Consider the following 24,951-nt stretch of genomic DNA (forward strand, 5'->3'; position numbering starts at 1 on the left):
TAGTTAAAAGTAGGTATTATAATGTGAATCCATGTGATGGGCTCTTAGATACAATATGCTGCAAGTGAACAAATATACAAATCACTGTCAATCCTTCCACAGGTGTGAACTCCCATGGTCCTCAGGATACATCTCCGAGTGCAATTGAATGACTCTACATATAGACTCTATGTATAGACCAAGTCAGGGTACCAGAGGCAGTCCTTATATTAAAGTGAAGTATTATTTTATTGTAGTTAGGAATTAACTATAAGTGGAAGTTTTAGTACTTCGTTCTGACTCATCTTGTGAACACATCTTCCTTTGAAAATCCATACTTTAGATAAGGCAGATGAGAAAGAAGATGAGGCAAAGGTTAGCAGGAATAACTTGAAGAACAGTGACGTAAATGAGCCAAATGATAAACCTAACAGGCTGAACAGATGTGGAAGGAAATTAAAATTTTGATTTCCAACACATTGAGTTTGAGGCACCATGGGACATTCATGTGAAATTATCCCTAAGGTATGTGTAAGGAGAGGCGTGGAGGACATTCAAGGAATCCAGGTTGCATATATGGATCGGGAATGATATTTGAAGCCAACTTTTAAGTTAGATTTCCCAAGAAAGAGAGAAGCAGACAATTGAGAAAACCTTGAAAAGTACTTTTATGGGGTTTGAAAAGCAAGAGGACTCTTCTTAGAGATGCACAGGAAAGTTAAGAGGAGAGTTAGAGGGATGTAGTGTCACGGAAGTCAGAAGAGAAGATGTTAAGAAAGCAAATGTTTAGACTATGCTGCACAGTCGAGATGCATAAAGCTAAGATGAAGACATTGGATTTGGTAATTTAGAATGTGATAGATATTTGAGTTATTTCAATAAATAGGAACAGGAGTCAGTTTTCAAGTGTTTAAGGGACCAATAACAAGTAAAAAATAATAATAATGGGAATGTTGAGGTCGTTGTTAGGTGCTGTCTAGTGACACCTTGAATTGTGGTGTTAGAGAAAAATACTGAATATACCACGGACTGCCAAAAGAACAAACAAATCTGTCTTGGAACAAGTACAACCAGAATACTCCCTAGAAGCAAGGATGGTAAGACCACATTTCACATAATTTGGACATGTTGTCAGGAGGGTTCAGTCCCTGAAGAAGGACATCATGCTTGGAAAAGTAGAGGGTCAGTGAAAAAGAGGAAGACCCTCAATGAGATGGACTGACACAGTGGCTGCAACAACGGGCTTAAGCATAACAACGATTGTGAGGATGGTGCAGTACCGGGCAGTGTTTCATTCTGCTGTACACAGGGTCTTTATGAGTCAGAACATACTCAATGGCACCTAACAACAACAACAACGACAACAGTTGATTCTGACTCATAGTGACCCTATGTACAATAAAACGAAACACTGCCTGGTCTTGCACCATCCTCCCAATCCTTGCTATGTTTGAACCCATTGTTGCAGCCACTGTGTCAATCCATCTTGTTGAGGGGCTTCTTCTTTTTCACTGACTGTCCACATTATCAAGCATGATGTCATTCTCCAGGGACTGGTCCCTCCTGATAACATGTCCAAAGTACATGAGACAAAGTCTCCAAATCCTGGCTTCTAAGGAACATTCTGGCTATATTCTTTCAAGACAGACTTGTTTGTTCTTCAAGCAACATCATAATTCATGAAGGCATCAATTTGATTTAGGTCTTCCTTATTCATTGTCCAGCTTTCACATGCATATGAGGCAATTGAAAATATCATGGCCTGGGTTAGGCACACCTTAGTCCTCAAATTGACATCATTGCTTTTCAATACTTTAAAGAGGTCCATTGCAGCAGATTTCCCCATTGTAATACATCATTTGATTTCTTGACTGCTGCTTCCATGGGCATTCATTGCGGATCCAAGCAACAGGAAATCCTTGACAACTTCAACCTTTTCTCTATCATCATGTTGCTTACTGGTCCAGTTGTGAGAATTTTTATTTTATGTTGAGGTATAATCCATACTGAAGGGTGTAGCCTTTGATCTTCCTCAGTAAGTACTTCAAGTCCTCTTTGCTTTCAGCAAGCGAGGTTGTGTCACCTGCATATCACAGGTTATTAATGAGTTTTCCTCCAATCCTGCTGCTCCATTTTTCTTCATATAGTCCAGCTTCTTGGATTATTTCCCCAGCATACACACTGAATAAGTATGGTGAAAGACACAACCCGGATGCACACCTTTCCTGACTTTAAACAGAACAGTATCCCCTTGTTCTGTCCGAATGGCTGCCTCGGGGTCTGTCAACAGGTTCCTTGTGACCAAATTGAGTGTTGTGGAATTTCCTTTCTTTGCAATGTTATCTATAATTTATTGTGATTGATGCAGTTGAATGCCTTTGCATAGTCAATAAAACATAGGTAAACATATTTCTGGTATTCTGTGCTTTCAGCCAAGACCCATCTGACATTAGCAACGATATCCCTCACCCCATGTCCTCTTCTGAACCTGGTTTGAATTTCTGGCAGTTCCCTGTAGATGGATTGCTGCAAACATTTTTTTAAAATTATCTTCAGGAAAATTTTACTTGTGTGTGATATTAATGACGTTGTTGTTGTTGTTAGGTGCTGTCGAGTCAGTTTCGACTTACAGCAATCCTATGTCCCATAGAACGAAACACTGCTACGTCCTGTGCCATGCTCAGAACATTGTTATGCTTGAGCCATTGCTGTAGCCACTGTGTCAATCCATCTCACTGAGGGACTTCCTTTTTTCCACTGACCCTGTATTTTACCAAGCATGATGTCCTTCTCCAGGGAATGATCCCTCCTGATAACATGCCCAAAGTATTTAAGACTCAGTCTCACCTTCCTTGCTTCTAAGGAGCATTCTGGTTGTATTTCTCTCAGGACAGATTTGTTCGTTCTTTTGGCAGTCCATGGTATATTCAATATTCTTTGCCAACATCACAATTCAAAGGTGTCAATTCTTTGGTCTTCCTTATTCATTGTCTAGCTTTTGCATGCATATTATGCAACTGAAAATAGCATGGCTGAGATCAAGGGCACCTTAGTCTTCAAGGTGACATCTTTGCTTTTCAACACTTTAAAGAGGTCCTTTGCAGCAGATTTGCACAATGCAATGTTTGTTGAAACATCTCAATTCATTTTCTGTCAATTCCTGACGCCTTGTTTTTCACCAATGCCTTCAGTGCAGCTTGGACTTCTTCCTTCGGTACCATCGGTTCCTGATCATATGCTGCCTCTTGAAATGGTTGAATGTTGACCAATTTTTTTTTGGTATAATGGCTCTGTGTAGTCCTTCCATCTTCTTGTGATGCTTCCTGTGTCATTTAATATTTTCCCCATAGAATCCTTCACTATTGCAACTTGAGGCTTGAATTTTTTCTTCAGTTCTTTCAGCTTGCAAAATGCTGAGCACATTCTTCCTTTCTGGTTTTCTATCTCCAGATCTTTGCACATCATTATAATACTTTACTTTGTCTTCTCAAGTCGCCCTTTGAAATCTTCTGTTCAGTTATTTTACTTCATCATTTCTTCCTTTTGCTTTAGCTGCCTGACATTCAAGAGCAAGTTTCAGAGTCTCTTCTGACATCCATTTTTGTCTTTTCTTTCTTTCCTCAAAAGACAACTGGGGAAGAGCTGCCTCCTCAAAGTAGAGTCGACCTTAATGACATGGATGGAGTCAAGCTTTTGGGACCTTCATTTGCTGATATGACATGAATCAAAATGAGAATAAACAGCTGTAAACATCCATTAATAATCAGAACATGGAATGTATGAACTATGAATCTAGGAAAATTGGAAGTCATCAAAAATGAAAAAGAATACATAAACATCTATATCCTAGGCATTAGTGAGCTGAAAGGGACTGGTATCGGCCATCTTGAATCCGAGAATGATATGGTCTACTATGCCGGCAATGACAACTTGAAGAGGAATGGCGCTGTATTCATTACCAAAAAGAACATTTCAAGATCTGGTCTAAAATACAATGCTGTCAGTGATAGGAAAATAACCATATGCCTACAAAGAAGACAACTTAATACAACTCTTATTGAAATTTACACACCAACCACTAATGTCAAAGATGAAGAATTACTGGTGATTGGAATGCAAAAGTTGGAAACAAAGAAGGAGGATAGGTAATTGGGAAATATGGCCTTGGTGATCGAAACGATGCCGGAGATCGATCACAGAACTTTACAAGATCAACAACTTCTTCATTGCAAATACCTTTTCTCACCAATGTAAATAGCAACTATATACATGGGCCTTGCCAGATGGAATACACATCTGCAAAAAGAGAGGATGGAAAAGCTCAATATTATCAGTCAGAATAAGGCCAGGGGCCCAACTGCAGAACAGACCATCAATTGCTCACATGCAAGTTCAAGTTGAAACTGAAGAAAATTAGAATAAGTCCATAAGAGCCAAAGTACGACCTTGAGTATATTCCACCTGAATGTAGAGACCATCTCAAGAACAGATTTGACATGTTGAACAATAATGACGGAAGACCAGACAAGTTGTGGAATGACATCAAGGATGTCATACATGAAGAAAGCAAGAGGTCGTTAAAAAGACAGGAAGAAAGAAAAGACCAAAATGAATGTCAGAAGAGACTCTGAAACTTGCTCTTGAACGTCGATATTAATGATATTGTTTGATAATTTCTGCGTTCTGTTGAATCATCTTTCTTTGGAATGGGCACAACTATGGATCTTATCCAGTCTATAATAATGAAAATAGCAATCATAAACTGTTCTTTCAAGAAGTTTGATGGTTAAGAGAGGAGAGACTGTGGGGTATATGGAGGAAGGTACTTAAAGACAAGAAGCATATGAGCTTATTTCTAGGACAAAAAGTGAAGAGGGATAAATTCAAGGTAGAAATGAGAGAACAAGAAACCAAGTTTTCAAATGAAATGGTATTAATACAATGAAGAGTACAGATGGGAGGGACAGAAGAAGGAGAAATTTTTTCTGAATCAAAAGAGAAAAGATAAAGCTTTTTTTTTTTTTTAAGTAATGCATAGTTGAAAGAGCTCCTCTCAGATGCTTTTTTTTTTTTTTTTTAAAGATTATTAGGAGGTGACGTAACCTGCTAAATGTTAGTAAACATTCTGGATGGCTTAGCTGTAGGCAAACACTGAATCACTCACTGGTTTTTAGCAGGGAATGAAAAGGTACCACCAGATTTGAGTTTAAGAAAGTTCAGTCTGGTAAGAGGTATGGCAGAGTGGCAAAATATTTAATTTTTTGCCTGGACCTGAGGAAGATGAGTAAAAAGGACAATTTAGGCAAAAAATAACGCCTTAACCAAGGCAATAGCAGATGGAGAGGAGGCAGTATATTTGATACATATTTTAGTGGGAGCCATGAGTTGGAATCGACTCTACAGCAGTGGGTTTAAGAGTGACTCAAATATTCACTTGGATATCTAGGTTGAGGGTGAGAAGGTGAAGCATACAGGTCAAAAGCAGATTAGGAAAAAGAATGAAGTGATGAATTTGTTTTGGAAATGATGACTATTAGGTACCTGAGAAATATCCTAGTAGAGATCCACTAGGCAGATGGGTCTATAATATGGGGACGAGGAGATTTGTATGTGTTGTGTGTGTAATTGATGCCCTAAGGAAAAAAAAAACAAACCTGTTGCTGTCAAGTCAATTCCGACTCATAGCACTCCCATAGGTCAGAGCAGAACTGCGCCATGTGGTTTCTAAAGAGCGCCTGGCGGATTTGAACTGCCGACCTTTTGGTGAGCAGCAGCAGCTCTTAACCACTACACCACCGGGAATAAGAAAACTTAGGCATAGCCAGAAGTGGGCTGACAACCTCTGGTTAATAGCATTATTTAAAGGAGGGACCAAAAGAGGGTCTAAATAGGAAGGAGGAAAACCTGATAGATGGATAGTATCAGATACTACAAAATGGTTCAGGAAGTTAAGAAATATAAACAAGAGGCCATTCTACACAGCCTTACTCAAGTACAACGATGTGTGCTCAGGAGAGAATGGGAGTAGAGTAACCGAAGATCTCAAGTTAACACTACATGCTTGGGAGAAGATGGAGAGGTAAGCACAGGAGCATAGAGTTCATGGATTTTTTGTTGTTGTTGTTAAAAAGAGAAAGTTATTGGTGGAAGGGAAATAGCTAGGACAGAGAGAGTTGAAGAAGACACAAGAAAGGATGACTGACATGGGGATAACTGACAGAGGCATCAAAACCCTAAGGAATGGGGACAGAAAGACATTTAGAGCAGAGGTAGAGGAATTAGCTTTAAACTAGAGGAAAGGAAGAAAGAAGGCACTAGCTATTTTCAATATTTCAAAAAGCCTTTTGGAAATCATGATTTAAATAAAATGCCAAGTTTCTTCACATTTGGTAGGCATTACATCAACTCTGTGTGCTAACACTGGTTATCACATGCTGATCAGAAATTCTAATTCATTGTTGATGACACCACAGAACATTCTAGGATGTGACTGGCGGAGCATATAGTGTTAGTAGAGTTATTTGCCTGGTTTTTACAGTATCTGATTTAATTCTTCCAGCATGTGATCAACCTTGGATCAGAAGAGTGATAGCCAAAATTGAGGCACCGTTTGTAGGGAACAGTGCCTAAGTGTCCGTACACTTATTTAACTTTATTGCTTATTAGCATTACATGACAGTGATGTATGTGATTTCATTTAAGTGACAAAATCTTTCAAGATATGGGGTCCACGGATGAAAACATAATAAAATTAAAAAGTCCTTGGATGAAAAGACAAGATCCCTTAGGTCCCTTAATATCTAACATTCTACAATTTTAAGAGGGGCCAATAAGCACAAGTTTAAGAATGGCTAAATGGGAAACATGTAAAGAATACTTGACAACACCCCAACTAACCAATGACTCATTCCTAAACAAGGCAAGTAGAAGGACAAACGATGTAAATAACCATTCCCATCTGGAAGGAAGCACAAAAGAGACCAAGAAAAGAACAAGAAAAATGTTGAGAGTAGGCTAACAAATGTTTTACAAGGCGAACTGTGTTCACTTTATTGATAATGACAAAACAGTAACCAACTTCACCAGCAGGGTTGCTTGTCTTAAACATAAACTTTGTTTCCTTTTTTTTGGGGCATCCACCTAGCCAATCCTTCTGTAAACACCAATGAGTGAAGTTCTTCCCACACCACACCTACATTAACTAGGCTCATTCTGAACCTTCCACTCCTGATGTACCTTCACCCACCACAGCTGGGCAAACTGAAGACATTAAAAAAAGGTTTGAAGAGAAATGCGCCAAGGCAGTAAGACTGGTATTACCTGTGGTTTGGGTTCTAAGACTGCCATCAATGCCAAGACCAGGCCAGAGCCTTGGTCAACCCGACTCGCCAGACAAGTCTCGGACAGCGTGACAATAACCCCCTGTGAAGATGGGCGGGTTCAGGGAGTAGAAATAAAGCCTGTTATAGAGTGTGTAAAGAAAGGAGGGAATGGAACTATGTGTACTTATCTCCCGGAAATGTATTCTATTGCCTTGACCTGGGCTCGGGTCAAAAAAAGAAACCAAAACAAAACCCGCTGCCGTCGAGTAGATCCCGACACAAAGTTCCGGTAGCGGCCAGTAAACTAAAAGACGGCCCCAGAGCCAGCATCTAGACCAGGCTAGGACCCTCGGGTCCCTCTCGCCCTACTCCATGTCCCTGCCGCCGCAGCCGCCCGCCGCCGCCTGTGACCCGGTGACCCCGGAGGGCCAGCTAGGGCCCGTGACCCCAGAGCACTGGGCATCCGGACCCCCCTCGCAGGCGCAGCCGCTATTAAGGCAGGAGGATAAAGGGAAGGAGGAAGGGGAGGAGACAGGCGTCCAGGGCGCCTGGGGAACCGGCACGGCCGAACAGCGGCGGCGGGGCTGGGGGGAGGCCGCCGAGGCGGCCGTGGCCGAGGAGGGGCAGGTAGAGGCTGGGGGCGCCGGGGCGGCGGTGGGGTCAGGCTGCCCGGCGGGAGGTGCGGCTGACGGCCGCGGGGGCTGGCGGTGGCTCCTCGCCTGGCTGCGGCGGCAGCAGCCCCAGTGCTGCCCCTGTGCGGCGCCCCTTCCCCGCCTCGCCGCGCACTGTTGTCATGGAGGAACCAAGATGGCGGCTCTGGCCTACAACCTGGGCAAGCGGGAGATCAACCACTACTTCAGCGTGAGGAGCGCCAAGGTACTGGCGCTGGTGGCCGTGCTGCTCCTCGCTGCCTGCCACTTCGCCTCCCGCCGCTATCGAGGTGAGCGGGCCCTCCCCCTGTCCCGGCCGGCCGGGGGGAGGTGGCGACGCGGCGGCTGGAGGCCGCCCCCCTCGCCCGACACACGCCCACGCTCACGCGGCAAGCTGCCAGCCCGCCCGGCCCGCGGGGGAGGCGGTACCCCCACGTGCCCCAAAATGTCCCCAGCGACGGGCGGGGCGCCCCCGTCGGGTGAGCGGACCCCAGTACGCGGGCCGCCAGAGGTCGAGGGGCCGCGGTCCTAGCTCCCCCGAACCGCCCGCGCAGGTTCAGGGGCGCCAACCCGATCTTGATACGAGGGGCTGCAAGGGTCTCGACCGGGCGCGGGCTGGGCAGTCGGGGGAGTCAGGTCAGGCCCGTGGCTCATGGGCAGGAGGTCGGAGGGGCAGCTCGTGGGGGCTAGTCCCGGGCGCCGTGAAGGCGAAGCCCGCTCTGTAAGGGACATCTCTGCCTGGAGTGCGGGGGCATATCCTGCGTCTTGGGGGTGCGGTTTGTTAACCTTTGTTTTCACCACCGAGCTGTTGGACAGCGGCAAAGGCCGCCTCATTTTTCTCTGCCTCCAGGGTGGCAGCTGGCAAAAGATGCCCGTGGTCAAATGGAAGAGATGCCACCAAGCCTTTGTGATTCTGAAATGTTTAAATGGTTCTGGTTGCACACTTTTACAAAGAAAACGCATTGGGGCGGTTTTTTATTAAAGAAGCTATGGGTTGACAGGAGTTGAGGTGGGTAAAGAAAGACAAGTTGGATGAAAGGCAAATTGGAAGCAGCTTGAGAGTAGGCCTTTGCTCTGGATTTTCAGATAGGTGTAAAGGAGAAAAGGAAATAAGACATCCTTACTTAGGAACGAATTATCCTTCAGTAAAAAAAAAAAAAATTTTTTTTTAATCAAGGAATATTTATTTGACCTTGTTGATTAATTTTTTGAAAAATTTCCTCTGTAAAAATCCCACTAGGACAGAGGCTGACAGATGGAGGAAAATTAATAATGATAGGGTCTTTTATTTTTTGCTCTCAGTGCTATCAAAGCCATTATCTGGACAGTTCTTGGCTACTGTGAGATTAATTGGTCAAGATGTAATGTGTTAGGGACAGGTGCACATATAACGTGATGTCCATTTACCTTCACACCCACTTTGGCAAAATATCCAGTAAATAGGGTACTGAAATCTGAATTGCCCGCTCATCCCAGGAAATCTTTCAAAGTATAGGACATTTTGATCAATTTTGCTGTTTTGTTTTCTCCTACTCTTGATTAAAAAAATTCTAGTACCATACCAGGTTTATAGCTGTTTATGTGAATACCCTAAATCAATTTAAAAGGATAGATTCTTTACACCCATGGGCAGATTATCCAATAGGCAAGATAAGCAGGGTGCTTACCTTGCTTACCAGATCATGTGTCGTGAACAAGTTCTCATTTTTTCGCTGCATCAGAGATTTTGCTTCTAGGCATGCATGGCATCTGTCTTTGTCCCAAAGCACCTTCCTATAGAATCAAAGCCGCTTTTCAAATTACCCAGTAAAGCAAGGTAAACATGGGCTTACTTGTGCTTCTTAACTCATCTGTAGTGAACAGTTTCACATGTGCTGAAGATGTGCCACCCATGTGAAATTGTTCACTACAGATGACCTGGCAAGCACTGTGCTTCCCTGTTGGATGATCTGCCCCTGTTTATACCCTTTTGGCCTCTCTAACAGGTCACAGCCATATGACTTGCAAGGCTTTGGCTCATCCGTGGTCCCTGTAACAGAAATCCAAGACTTTCTTTCCTGTGTGGGAATATGCAAAATAAAGCTGGCAGTGTTGGTGTGTTCATTCCTTGTCATTTTGAGGAAAAACTTCTCGTAATTACTATTAATGATTTTATGCTAATTTGGTATAAGATGGCCATGGTCTAGTTCTGTCCTGGCATAGGCATAAATGTGACGGTAGTAGAGATAAATTTTATAACTGCAGTGCTGTTCTCAAGATAAACACATTACTCCGTGCTCCCTTCCTTTTTTATCTTTTGATAAGCTTTGAATACTAACTTTAATATTTAGATTATACATGTCATTTTATCAAGATCTGGCATCTTGATAAAATGAAATATAGAGAATAGAAAGAATATGGAGAATAGAAAGTCAGATAGGACTTTATGAGTCATTGTAGTCATCTGGGGTTGTTTTAGCAAAGCCTCTTTCATGAGAGAGTCATCAGCTTCCATGGTGCTTCATGCCATAAGTACGAAGCAATGCACCTGGTGTGTGTACTTGCCTGAGACTGCATGTCAAGAACTTGAGCCAGAGATTGTTTGGGAAAAATACGATAACAGGAAATTTTCAGCATTCTCATGCCCTGGCAGTGTCATACTGAGTCAGGTACAATGCCTTTCACACAAAGATAATCATACGCTTCAATCACAATATCATAAATCTTTAGAACAAGAAAGGACCTTATATTAAATATAGGGTTTTAGGCTGCATATTAGAAGTTTAGGTATGTGGGTATGAGTGTGACTGAGACAAGGTAGAGCAAATACACATACGCAGTATCTTTTGCTTTACAAACTATGGAAAGTTAAAGAATTACTACAGAAAGTAAAGCTTGGCAAATACTACCTGCTAACGTTGAGCATTTATTACACGCCAAGCACTGTTCTAAGGGTTGTTTCAACTCATTTTGCTTTCATACCCATTCTATAACGTTAATACTATTACCATCTTTCTCCTCCCCTTCCACTTTTAACATCTGTGGAATCAGGATGAGTCTTTAAAGATCTCATGTCAGTTTAATGGGTAACGTGTTTTTTTCTTAATGTTAAATAAAGTAATGATGTGTGGAATGGTCTTAGATTCAGTGAAATACAGCATTATTTATGTTTTAAAGATAAGGCATGAGAGATTGAGTAAATTGCCTAAGGTCATAAAATTGAGCTAGAATTTAGAACCAATTAGTGGGCCTCGTGCCGTTCTGCCTTTCTCAAACCTTCTTAGATGGAGGGAGATATATAGAAGATGGAGTGAGAAAGCATTTTCTAGGTGACGTGCATGGGTAAGACAATGCACAAACACCAATGCAACCTCACACTACCAGCCAAGATCTTTCTATTATTTTTCCTAAGAGATGGTTTTCTAAAGGTTTTTTTATGTAAAACTTCAAAATCTGATCCTATTCTACTTTTTATTAAAAAAAAAAAAATTTTTTTTATTACCTATGTTTTTTTCTTTTCCCCCTTAGTCTTCCTAAACTCCAGGCTCATGGTCCTCACTGTTCTTCTCTAAATGTGCTTTGTTGTTTTTTATATGTCACAGATTTCTGGTTTTTGCTGCCTGCAATGACCTTTCTCCCCTTGAAAGAAACTACAGTATAGGATTTTCTTGCAAGGCCTGGTTCAGATGTCACCACTGCAGAAATAGGAATTAGGGATCCAGTGTTTCTATGGCAATTTGTACATATATTGTACTGCAGTAACTTGTATCTGTGTCCTCCACACAAACTTCCAAGAGCATTCTATTTATCTTTAAATCACAAGAGCCTAACACACAATAGGAACTCCACAAATAACTTAATAGATTTTCAAAGTTCTTATTTCCTTCTTTTTTTCTCCTTGCGTTTGATTCTTTTATGGTTTCATGTTCAGATACCATGTTCTAATCTCAATTTTAGAAAAACACAGGACTTTTTTGCATTTTTAATATTTTCGTATAATATAGTAGAATATTTTTGAACATAATTACTCTTAACTGTTTTTTCTAAATTCTATCAATCTCTAATGTTACTGAATCACAAAATATCCATTAATACTATGGTGACAGAAACGTTTTTGTGATTTGTACCTTAATTTTGCTGAAGCTATCACTAGGCATATTAAATGCAAATGTTAGATATTATTGGATGTTTTCAAGAAAAATGAGTAGAAAGCTTCAGAAATTAAAGCAAAGGAGAAACAGCTTTAGGTCTCTTAACCTTTGTTTCTTTGACTGGTAGAAAGATCCTGATTTCTATATGATACCACTTATACATTCCTACCACTTCTAAAGAAAAATTATAAAAGTGATTTTCAGCACAGACTAAGGTATAACTTGCTGAGTTTTAGGCAAACAGCATTCTGCAGATTACATTCTGAACTTTATGATCTGGCATTTTCATGGTTCAAGTAGGAAACACACAACTGTGGTAGGACGAATTGCTCCAGAGGTGCAGTGTGTGCAGACTCTTGTATGCAAAGGAAAATATAAGTTGTGGTGTATGTAGGACATCAGATGTTTTCTTTAGTTGTCACATTTTAGGTTTTTTTTTTTTTTTTAGCTTTTGTTTTATTTTGCTTATTTGTTTGCTTTTAAGTATTTTTCTATTATAGAAAACTCATGCATAAAAACCTTCAGGCTGTAGATTGTCAAACCAGATGCTTATACTTAAGGTAATGGTGCGAAGAGGGAGGGAGCTATTCAGCCACACATTCTTAGCATTAAAAATAGTTGAAGTAGATAATTCTATCCCTTACCTGGTTGCTTTTTTATTGAGTTCCTAGCTAAACTTATGTGAGCACTTGCCACCTTTCATCTCACGCTACTTGTATTAAAGCGACTACTAAAATTATAATAATTAAAATTATAATAGGCAATTGAAAATAATAACTGGGGTTTCCTTTGATAAATTTTAGAAAGGAAAATATGTACTGGTAAATATTTACATAAACCTAATATACACCGGAAACCGTTGCACCATAGTGGTTACGAGCTACATCTGCTAACAAAAAGGTCAGCAGTTTGAATCCACCAGGTGCTCCTTGGAAACTCTATGGAGCAGTTCTACGCTGTCCTGTAGGGTCGCAAACCGACTTGAAGGCAGCAAGTTTGGTTTTTGGTTTTAATATACGTAATAAAAATGTGGCACATTAATGTGTTTTAATTTAACATCTAGATTTACTGATTTAATCCAAAAACTGTTCTCAGGAAAAGAGAACTTGGAGTATAGATTTTGTGGAATTTGCCTTTATAAATGAGACCGATTGATTAATTGATTTTAACTTAGATTACAGTAGAACTTTTTATTACTACTATTATTTTAATTATTTGTTGACAAACATAAAAATACAGCCAACCTCTTTTTACCTTTTCAGTTGGCAATTCTTTCATACCGCTAGTAATTCTTTATATTGAATTTTCACTGTTAAAATAATCAACTGGTGGTGTTTCTCTCCTCTGGACCCCAAAAAGGTATACCAAACTCATTGCTGTCAAGTTGATTCCAACTCATAGTGACATTATAGGTCAGAGTAGAGCTGCCCCATAGGGTTTCCAGGGAGCAGCTAGGGGATTAGAACTGCTGACGTTTTGGTTAGCAGCCAAACTCTTAACCGCTGTGCAGGAATCCAAGCCCAAGCCCAATGCCGTCTAGTCGATTCCGACTCATAGCAACCCTATAGGACAAAGTAGAACTGCCCCATAGAGTTTCCAAGGAGAGCCTGGCGGATTCCAACTGCCCACCTTTTGGTTAGCAGCCATAGCACTTCACCACTACGCCACCAGGGTTTCCTGTGCAGGAATGAAAAAACCATTAAATTCAGATACAAGTCTTGTAAAAAAAAAAACAACTTTGCACTCTGGAGTATGTTAAGAAGAATCATTATCACACTAGCCTTCACTAGCAAATTAAGACATTATCCTTTGGAAAGACAGTAATCTCTAAAAATATTGTTTATCATAACTTTTCATTAATGACAACATTGAATCTGTTTTCAGATGTAGTTTTTCTAACATGGAATCCCTGGGTGGCACAGACGGTTAGGTGCCCAGCTACTAACTGAAAGGTTGACAGTTCGAGTCCAGGAGTACATTGGAAGAAAGGCCTGGCAATCAACTGCTCAAAAATCAGCCATCGAAAACCCTTCAGAGCACAGTCCTGCTCTGACACACATGGGGTCACCATGATTCAGAATTGACTCATGGTGGTAGTATTCTAATATGAGGTCATCAGGTTAGAGCTGTTGTTTTCTAAATAACTGAACTAAAGAGACTGTATGAGTAGTAATATTGAGATGGAAAAGAAGAAATTTGCATTTTTAACACATTTTCTGGTGGAGAAAAGACCAGTTTTTTTAAAACGTGGGTATGGTCCTTCTGTCTTCATAAAATCAAATTGATAACCCATATAAATGCGTAACAAATAACATAATTCCAGATGCTAAACATTGATCGAGGCGTGTGTTCTGTTTAGGCTTTGATTTAAAAACAAAAATAAAATAACCATAATCTCTCTGTTTTAGTTATCTAGTGCTGCTATAACAGAAGTTCCATGAGTGGGTGGCTTTAACAAACAGAAATTTATTTTCTCACAGTTTAGGAGGCTAGAAATCTGAATTCAGGGTGCCAGCTATGGGAATGTTTTCTCTCTCTCTGCACTCTGGAGGAAGGTCCTTGTCTCTTCTGAGCTTCTGCTCCAGGGCAGTCTTCATGTGGCTTGGTATTTCTTTCCCCTCATCTCTCTGCTTCTTTTACCTGCTTGCATAATTTCTTTTATGTCTCAAAAAAGATTGATGTAAGACACACACTATACTAACCCTGTCTCATTAACATAACCAAGACAGTCCCTTCCCAAATGGGATTATAACCACAGGCATAGACATAAGGATTTCCAACATATATTTTTGGGGGACACAATTCGATCCATAACACCTCCCTTCCAAAAACAAACAGAAAAAAAGGGAATGGAGAAAGAAAAAAGAAAAGGGAAAAAAACCCACAGAATTCATGCCTAGTTATTTACAACCTCTTATATAACTTTAAAAAAAAATAGATATGTTACTAATTTTCCCTTGGTTTAATAGATGTGTTTAAGTAGATAGAAATGCTCTAAATGTGGAATTTTCATCCTAATTTTAAGCAATTTACTATGTTTTTAATAGAATCGTACTATATGGCCATTATAAAAGAATCCAGCAGAACCATTGTTTTTAGGGAGATAATGTGATTGTGTATTCCTATGTTCCTTTCTCTTCCTTGGTTATTTATGTAGCTCAATTTTTTTGTTTTTTTAGAATTAAAATTAGTTTTTAATAATTAAAAAGAATTAAGAACTAATTAGTTTACATTAAAAAAAACTTGTTGCCGTTAAGTAGGCCTGACATGTTATTAAAAATCTTTGAAATACAAAAAAATCTCAAACCACATATATTATTACAGAAATGTAATAATCTATATCTTACTTGTCTTACCCGCTTTTCCACCAACGAGATAATAACAGTATTTTCACTTTCCATTCATGTTCTATTTTAGAGCAACAACATTTTCGGTATTTATACACAGCTGTTTTGCGTTTGTATCACCTTTTGTGTATTTTGACCAGATAGGTGAATAAATGGATTGAGAAAAAGATGAGTCTTCTGCTTTAAATATCTTTGGGTCTTCCTTATCCCCAGCTTGAAGGGTTGAATACAATTTTTGTTCCATATTATTCCTCTTACCAGGCTTCTTATCTCTACCTTAATTGTAAAAATAGTTTGGTGTTGATTGACTGTTAATAGAAAATTCAAGATAAAATTAGATAATACCCATTGCTCTCCAGTAGATTCTGGCTCATAGTGACCCTATAAGACAAATTAGAACTGCCCCTAGTTTCCAAAGCTGTAATCTTTACAAAAGCAGAGTGCTACATTTTTCTCCCAAGGAGTGGCTGGTAGGTTCCAACCACCCATCACTCTGCTACTAGAGCGGCTGTAAAGGGGGATTGAGTCAGAATCAACTTGATGGCTACCGGCTTGGTTTTTAATAAAACATGTATTGTTAAACTAATGTTTTATTAAGCCCCACAGTTAATCTAAATATCTCATTTTTCCCTCATCCATTTGACATTTGAATTTTTAATGTCTCCAAACCCCCTTTTTAACCCCTTGGTCATACCGTTTGGCTAATATACAATAAAATGGCCAAAGGAAGCAGAGCGACCACTTATCCCAGTTTACTGAGAAGATTCCTGAATATAAAATTTTCCTTTTTAAGATGGTGAAAGTCCCAACCAAACTGGAATGAGTTGGTCATCTTAAAGAAAGACAAGATGTATCAGGAGAAGTAGAGGCTGAATATTAATAATTGTGAAATTTGCCTCTATTATTGATAGTGATCATGTTTTCAATGACTTTGTGGCTGACCAATTTAAATGTTATCTTTGTAAGATTGTAAAAGGATGAAATTTTATTAAGCTTTTAAAGAAGTTCTTTAATAAGTAAATTTTTCTCTGCACATTTACGGAATAGGGATATTATACTTCCTCACAGGGAAGTTCTGAAAATCAGGGAATGGGTTTATAAAATATTTTAATATTTACTAGGTCTCCAGATATGCTAATGTACTAAGTATAATAATAGTTGAATAGGGAGTCCTTTCCAAAAATGCCGTCCCTTTTATCCCTTAAACTTTTCTTTCTAAACTAGAGGTAAGAAGGATAACGAGATGTTAAGGCTAGTTTGAGGCTGAGATAACATCCCTGGAAAGAAAACCAGAGGCAGAAGGAAGTGCCAAGGCACTGAGCATGGCATTTAGGAGTTAGAGGTCTCCTAGGGGATATCAAAGAACAGATTGCAGCTTCTGTTACAATTAAAGCAAAGAGTTTTATTGAAGGGATAGAGTGATCTGGATTGGGCAACATTTTGTGAGGATTCACTAAAGTACTCCAACAAAAGGAATTTTTCACAGAGTTTAAATACAGAAAATGGAGGAATTTACAAGGAAAAATTCTGATGGACATTTACAAAATTATGATTTAACAGGTACCAGACAATTGCAAGATCCCTTAAGCATTGTTTTGTTAATCATGAAATCTGGATCAGTTAACTTGTTAATCTGTGGATGTTTGGGGCTTAGGCCTGAGTGAGTATCCTTTCTGAGAGCATGCTGTGAGAGGGGAGCTCTCAGGCTTCCTGAGGTATTCTGGCTAGCTGACTTTTGAGAGTCAACTCAGAATGAGCAGTAAAAAAATGGAGTCTGGGCGACATCTTTGGCATAAGCGTCTCCGTATGCCAAGCACCTAGATTTTAGGGCTTCTTTACGAGGGGAGGGTGAAGTATAAACCATTACTGACTCTTGCACTCTTAAATGTTAATGTATCGGTATTTACTGTGCTTCTCATTTCTTTTTTATTTTCTCATGAATTTGTAATATGCATCGCTAAGTATAGAAACCTTTGTATTCTCTGATCACAAGGAGCTTCTCTGGGGTCAAGATAAACCCAATACCATGGAGTTGATTCTGAATCATAAACCAAACCCATTGCCATCGAGTCAATTCCAACTCATAAACCAAAACCAAACCCGTTGCCGTCGAGTTGATTCCGACTTATAGCGACCCTATAGGTCGGAGTAGAACTGCCCCACAGAGTTTCCAAGGAGCACCTGGTAGATTTGAACTGCCGACCTTTTGGTGAGCAGCTGTGGAACTTAACCACTAGGCCACCAGAGTTTCCGACTCAGAGTGACCCTATGGAAACCCTGGTGGCGTAGTGGTTAAGTGCTACGGCTGCTAACCAAAGGATCTGCAGTTCGAATCCACCAGGAGCTCCTTGGAAACTCTATGGGGCAGTTCTACTCTGTTCTATAGGGTTGCTATGAGTCGGAATGGACTGGATGGCCCTGGGTTTGTTTTTTTGTTGTTGTTTTTGAGTGACCCTATAAAACACTAGAACAGCCCCATAGGGTTTACAAGGCTGTAAATCGTTATGGAAGCAGACTACTCCATCTTTCTCCTGTGAAGCAGCTAGTGGGTTCAAACCACTGACCTTTCAGTTAGCAGCTGATTGATTAACCACTGAGCCACCAGAGCTCCTGGGCTCAAGACAACCAATATAAAAAATTTAAATATTGTTTACCACATTGTTGTGTTTATTACAGGCAGTGATTCATGTGAATATCTTCTCTCAAGTGGCAGATTTCTTGGAGAGAAAGTTTGGCAACCTCACAGTTGTATGATGCATAAATACAAAATCAGGTAAGGTTTCTCTGTTTAATTTGTTTTTTTCTAGGATAAGTCTTAAAATCTAATATGTGGCTCAGAGGTTAAGCACTTGACTACTAGTTGAAAGGTTGTCAGTTTGAACCTCCCCCCACCAGGGGCACCTTGGAAGATAAACCTGGTCATCAGCTTCCGAGAGGTCACAGCCTTGAAAACCCTACAGAGCAATTCCATTCTGCCCTTATGGGTCTCCATGAGTCAGAATCCACTCAGGGCAATGAACAGCAATAACAGTAGGGATTGGTGAAGCAAGGAGAATACTTTATTTCTCTAGATGGGGTTAGAAACTTGCTAATTGAGAATCTGGATGCGGCTCATTCCAGATGAAGGCTCCTACCCAGAGGCTTTATGGAAAGAGTTTTGACCAAGCTACTTTATTCTCTGGTGAGAGGTAGCCATGCCCAAAGCAAGAGCCCTTGGCTTAAGGGCTCTTGCTTTAGGACATGGATACCTACCCCATAGAGTTATTCTGAGGATTAAATGAGGTAATGGGTAAATCACTAAGTACAGTTAAGAATGTATATCTTAAATAATAAATAAAGGAGGGTTGTTGTTACTGAGATGTAGTTGGTAATCCACTGATTTGTAGGTTAAGTAAACCTGGCCATCTATTTCTAAAGCAGCATAACTGGGTCCTCTTTACCTGCTGTTATGGATTGAATTGTGTCCTTAAAAGTGACAATCCAGCATAACAATCCTGTTCGACTTTCTTTACAAACTATGTTCTTTGAAAAGCCAATTTGCTGGTTTTTATTTATTTTAATTAAGGTTTCTTTGTTGCTTTCAGTGAAGCAAAGAGCTGCCTCATAGATAAACATATTGCTTTCATTGGAGATTCCAGAATTCGTCAATTGTTTTATTCTTTTGTAAAAATAATTAATCCACAATTCAAAGAAGAAGGAAATAAGGTAAAATTTATCTGTTCTCTAGAGTGCTGTTTTTAGAAGCGAAACAACTGAATAGATAAAGGAGGAATGTGTCTCTCCAGATTAACAGTAGGAACTGTAAAAGCTTTACTTTGACTTATCAAACTTGACAGGGAAAAGGGGTGCTTTGTTATAATGGGAAACATAAGAAAAGGAAGTGGTGGGTAAGGTATTGGCAAGACATTTACTAATTAAAACTTTTAGGTTTCAGAAACAAATTCACACCATGGAAAAACTTTCAAAATTCCTTAGAAAGAAGACAAAGAGAAAATATCATCCCTTTTTATCCTGTTAATATTTTGGCATGTTTCTTTTCAGTCGCTCTTTTTAAACATACTTATAGTCTTTTAACATGTACAGTTCTATATCCTGCATTTTCCACTCTACTTATCATAATTTATGATATTATTATATATTCACTTTAAGTATTTTCTTGATGGCAGCATATTATTTAATGGGTATAATGTAATTTTATATAATCTTTCTTTTTTTCCCTAAACTTTTTTGCAGTAAAAAAAATGACATTTTCAATTACATCTTTGTGTGAAAACTTTGCTTTTTTAATTATTTCCTTAGGATGAAGCTCTACAATGAAAATATAACATTAAAAAATATAAGCATTTTAAAAACTATTGATTCTATTGCCAAATAGTTTCAAATTAAATACAACCTTTCTAGCACCGGGGGATTAAGCTGTATAATTAAAAAAAAAAAAAGCAATATAGCTATATAATTACAATAGCAAAACTTCTCTTTTGAGGGAAAGTTTCTCATTTAAAAAATATAACTTTGAAAAGTAACGAGGTCATTTTTCTATATGTTTGTTAATTAATTAGCTAACTCTTGTGTGAATTCTTTCATCATAGTCTTCTGTTCACACATTTTTAAGTGATCCAGGGTTCTAATTATTGTCTTCAAGTGCTTGGGAGTGGGGAATTGCAAGAGGAGAAAAATGGAGTATAAAAAAGTTCAGAATTGTGGTGGGAGTAGCTCATGAATTTATGATGAAAATCTGCCTATATGTATCAACTTGGCCTGTGGTGAGAAATTGTAAAATTAGGGTCCTCACAGCTAAGCGCCTAACCACATAGTGATGATAGTGGAGTATGTAAGTCTTTAGGAACTATTTCTTATGAGAAGAGTCTATAAGTTATTAAAGAATTTGTCCATTAGGAAAGGCTAGTATAGATTTTAAAGCTGCGTGATAGGAAAAAAAAAAAGTGTTTCATTTTATTTTGTATCTGCAAATATATATTCCATATGTATTTACACACATAAAATTATATAGAATAGTCAGAACTGTTTGATATGAGTTGTCAAAATTTAAAGTAAAATACTTTAATAAACTTTTTAAAAAATAGATTTATGATTTCTAAGAAATTGGTTTAGTATTTCTGGGTTTAGAATCCTGTGACTTGCTAAAAATTAGAATAATGGATTTGGCAACCATTACTTGAAAAAAGCCACAATGGTTTAATCAGTAGCCAAAAGGGTACAATATGCTCGAAGCAAGTTATTTTAATAAGAGGCTTTAGAGCAGAATTTTTTTCAAATTGTATTTTGTGGAAGACTAGTTCTGTGAGAGGTTCTGGTCAAATAAGTTTTGGCAGTGTATTCCCCCTCTTAGATGGTTTTAATTTAGGCTAGGATATTAAAAACTTAAGTGTCTTGCAGTAGAAAGCTGTTTCATGTTGCTTGAGCCATAGGGCAGGGTAGGTACTCTGGAGGCCCCTTCTACCTTCAATCAGCTAGATTCTAGATTAAAAAAAATACTTGTTGATGTTTCTAGAGTTGGAAGAAATGGGAGACACTCCTCCCAAAAGAAAAAAACAATGAGGCAAAACCATTGCTGGCAGCAGTGACAGCAGGCAAGGTGGAAGGAATAGGACTGTCCTGCAGGCAGAGGCGGATAGTCTTTTGGGCCAACATATTTCTCAATAGCAATATTGAGAGCCAGAGGACAGGAGAATAATTACTTTAAAGTGCTGAGAGAAAGTAAGTTTCAATTTTCAATTATATACCTAGTGTAAACATATCTTTATTCTTGAAACCGTAGGACATTCTCAGATAAACAAAAACTATGAGGGTTTACTACCAGATAGACTTGGACTCAAGGAGTGTCTTAAGGATGAACTTCAGGAAGGAGGAAAATAATTCGGAGAAAAAATGATCTGAAGTATAAGAAGCTCTGATTAGCAAAGAAAATAGTAAACGTTTAAATCCAAGTGAACAGTGTCTGTGTAAAATAGTAATGTCTTTTGCGCTTAATAAAAAGATGGAATTAAGGAACTGGTCGATAATGGCATATAAATCAAGATGGAGATGATGACAATTAAATGTCCTCTTTACCTGCTGTTATGGATTGAATTGTATCCCCCAAAATAGGTGTTGTAAATCCTATACTTGTGGATGTAATTCCATTTGGGAATAGTGTTTTCTTTGTTACATTAATGAGACCATATGAGTATAGGGTGTGTCTTAAGCCAGTTACCTTTGAGATATAAGAAAACAGATTAGGTACAGAGAGGGAAGCACAAATGGCTAAAGATTGATGGCACTTGGAGATTACCAAGGAACCCAGGAGGAGAAGCAGAGACAAGGACCTTCCCCCAGAGCTGACAGAGAAAGCGTTCCCCTAGAGCCAGTTTTTTTAGCTTTTTAAACTGTGGGAAGAAAAAACTTTCTGTTCATTAAAGCCACCTACTTGTGGTATTTCTGTTACAGCAACACTAGAAAACTAAGACATCTGCTAAGATGTTGTCTTACTTTAACTTAAGGATGTGCAGTAAAACTTCAAAAGTAAGAACTAAGAGAATAGAATCAAGTCAGTTCCAAGCTAGAAGAAAAAAAAGAAAAAAACCTAAACCAAACTCATCCAGTGCTAAATATATTACACACACAAACGTTTATATGTATATGCAAAAAGCTGGGGATAGAGGAATAGATTCAAAAAGTTAGATGGTAGAAACATACCTGTAATCAAAATGAAAACAAGTAGTCTAAACTTGCCAGCTAAGGACAGATTTTCAGACTAGATTTAAAAGAACTTTCTGCTACTTTAAAAGACCTATCTAAAGAAAATAGGTATGAAAAGGTTTAAATTAAAAGTAAGGAAAGATTTGCCAGACAGATGCTTACTGAAGGAAAATAAGCCATATTAATGCAAGACAAAATATACTTGAAGGAAAAACATTTTTAGGTATAGAGAAATTCACTTTTTAATGACGAAACATGCAAATCAGTAAGATTTTAAATTTGTAGGCATCTAATAAATTAGCCATGAAATACATAAAGCAAAAATTAATATGACTGTAGAGAAAACTTACATTACGAATTCTCAATTATAGTGGAGGAATTTCTCGCTGCTCTCTCAGTTGATGATGGGACAAGCAAATAAAACTTGCAAAGATATAGTAGAATATTAACATCTTGATTTTTATGAAGTTATGGCTCAGTACTTAGAGAATACTCTTGAAATTAGAGAAAGTATTTTTCAAAGTACATATGGAACATTTTTGTTTTAACCACGTATTAAGTCATAGAGCAAATCCTAACAAATATCAGAGAATTTAGATCATTCTTTCTCTACTAGGGGATTTCCTTTTTAGTCTAATTTAACCTGATAAAGGTTCTAGAATGATACAGTAAATAGTCTTAATGAATATTTAGACACATTTCCATTAAAATCAGGAAGAAGACAAGGATGTCCATTATCACTGCTTTTATTCAACATTGTGTTGGAGGTCCTAGCAGAAGAAAGATACATATTTTTTAGTTTTATTGTGGTAAAATATATATAACAAAACATTTGTAATTTTATCCATTTTCAAATGTTTTTCAGTCGCCTAAACTGAGTACTCCTTAGGCAATAACGTTCCATTCCCCACTCCTCCCAGCCTCTGGTAACCACTGATAAACATTGATTTCTATGTATTTGCCTATTCTAGATATTCATATGAGTAGAGTCATATAAATTATCTTTTTATGTCTGACTTAAGGAGCCCTAGTGGTACAGTGGGTAAACATTTAGCTGCCAACTGAAAGGTTGGCGGTTCAAACCCACCAGCCGCTCCACAGGAGAAAGATGTGGCAGTCTGCTACTGTAAAGATTTACAGCCTTGGAAACCCTATGAGGGATTTCTGTTTGGCCCTGTAGGATCACTATGAGTCAGAATCAACTCAGTGGCAATGGGTTTTATATGGATGTCTGATTTATTTTCTCAGCATAATGTTTTCAAGTTTCATCCATATCGTAGTATGTATCAGAACTTCATTTCTCTTTATGGCCGAATAATATTCCATTGTATAGATAGACCACATTTTATTTATCCATTCAGCGATTGGTGAACACTTGGGTTGTTTTCCGTTTTTGGCTATTGTAAATAATGCTGCAGTGAACATTGGTGTACGAGTATCTGTTTGAGTCCCTGCTTTCAAGTTCTCTGGATATCTACATAGGTGTCAAGTGGCTGGGTGTGGTGCAGCGAATTGCTTCATATGGCCCTTCTAGATATAGTCTTTGTGATTCCCATAAATGATTGGGTGACACTATGCAAATAAGGTCGTAGTGGCCCATCAAAGGATTGCACAGCCTGCTAACAATGCAGATAAGGTACATGGAACTATTGCAGGGGTAGGACCATGTAAATAAGGAGCATGGCACCCTAAGGAGGGAATTGATCAGTTCTGCTATCCTGCTAGGCTTAAAGGGAGCTAATCCCAAAAGTGAAGAGGGGACTTCACTACCACCAAGAAGAGCCGGGAGCAGAATGTGTCCTTTGGACCCAGGGTCCCTGTACTGAGAACCTCTTAGTCCCAGGGGACAGAGAGAGTTGTAACACTGGAGATGGGGAGAAGTGGTGGCAGAGAAATGGAGACTGGCACAGGACAGCACAGTGATCTTCCTGGCACACAGAGTAAGGCAGCTACAGTGGGTGCCTCCAGGCACTGGCTGGTGGAGCTAAAAAGCTGTAACACTTGCCTGAGCAGGGCAGAGGCCAGGCCGGGGGCCTCAGGTGCCAAGGGAGAGGCCTGCCTGTGGGCATGGCTGAGAAGTAATAAAAATTTTATCAAGATAGCTGATTTTTAAGATGAACACAAGTTAATGTTAATACCTCAGTAAAACTATTAAAAATTAATTGCATATCCACATGCCAGCAATAAAGAGTTCAAAATGTTATTTGAAATGTATCATGTGCAATAATAACAAAAAATGTATGGTATATAGGAATAAATCTAGAAAATGTGGATGATTTGTATGCAGAAAAACCATAAACCTTTATTGAAAGACAATTTAAAATGACACTTTTAAATGGAAGATACAGAATATAATCTTGGATGGGAAGACTCAATATGGTGAAGATGCCAGTTATTCCAAGTTGAGCTACAGATTCAATGTAATTCCAATAAAATCCCAACAGAATTGTTGTGGAACTTTACTAGCTGACTCTAAATTATATGAAAGGGCAGTGGACCAAGAATAACCACTACCAACCTGCCTTTGTGGTGCAATGAAGAAGAGCTCGGCCACTAACCAAAAGGTCAGCAGTTTAAATCCATGACTTGCTCCTTGAAAACCCTGGGGGGCAGTTCTACTTTGTCCTATGGGGTCACTATGATTGGAATCAACTGGATGGCAATGGGTTTGTTTTTTGTTTTAACCTGCAGAATGGGAGAAAAGGAAAGGACTTGTCTTAAAATATAAAAACTAATTTTAAGTCTGTAGTCCGTAAGACAGTGGAATCGATGTACAGCTAGACAAAGAAACCAATGGATCAGAATATCGGGCTCTAATACAGAC

The 24,951-nt window shown here is 38.9% G+C and overlaps 1 protein-coding gene across 1 annotated transcript in view; it reads left to right on the top strand.

Moving 5' to 3' along the window:
* The first annotated feature begins 7,991 nt into the window (after window positions 1-7,991).
* The window catches only part of CASD1 (CAS1 domain containing 1), a 65,583-nt gene continuing 48,623 nt past the window's right edge, over window positions 7,992-24,951 (top strand). The window contains exons 1-3 of the mRNA XM_003407135.3: window positions 7,992-8,241; window positions 18,105-18,201; window positions 19,013-19,133. Of these exons, the coding sequence (XP_003407183.1) occupies window positions 8,109-8,241; window positions 18,105-18,201; window positions 19,013-19,133 (351 nt within the window). The 5' untranslated portion in view covers window positions 7,992-8,108. The remainder of the gene's footprint in view (window positions 8,242-18,104; window positions 18,202-19,012; window positions 19,134-24,951) is intronic.

The sequence above is a fragment of the Loxodonta africana genome, chromosome 8 (assembly GCF_030014295.1).
Source record: "Loxodonta africana isolate mLoxAfr1 chromosome 8, mLoxAfr1.hap2, whole genome shotgun sequence".
Classification (NCBI taxonomy): domain Eukaryota; kingdom Metazoa; phylum Chordata; class Mammalia; order Proboscidea; family Elephantidae; genus Loxodonta; species Loxodonta africana.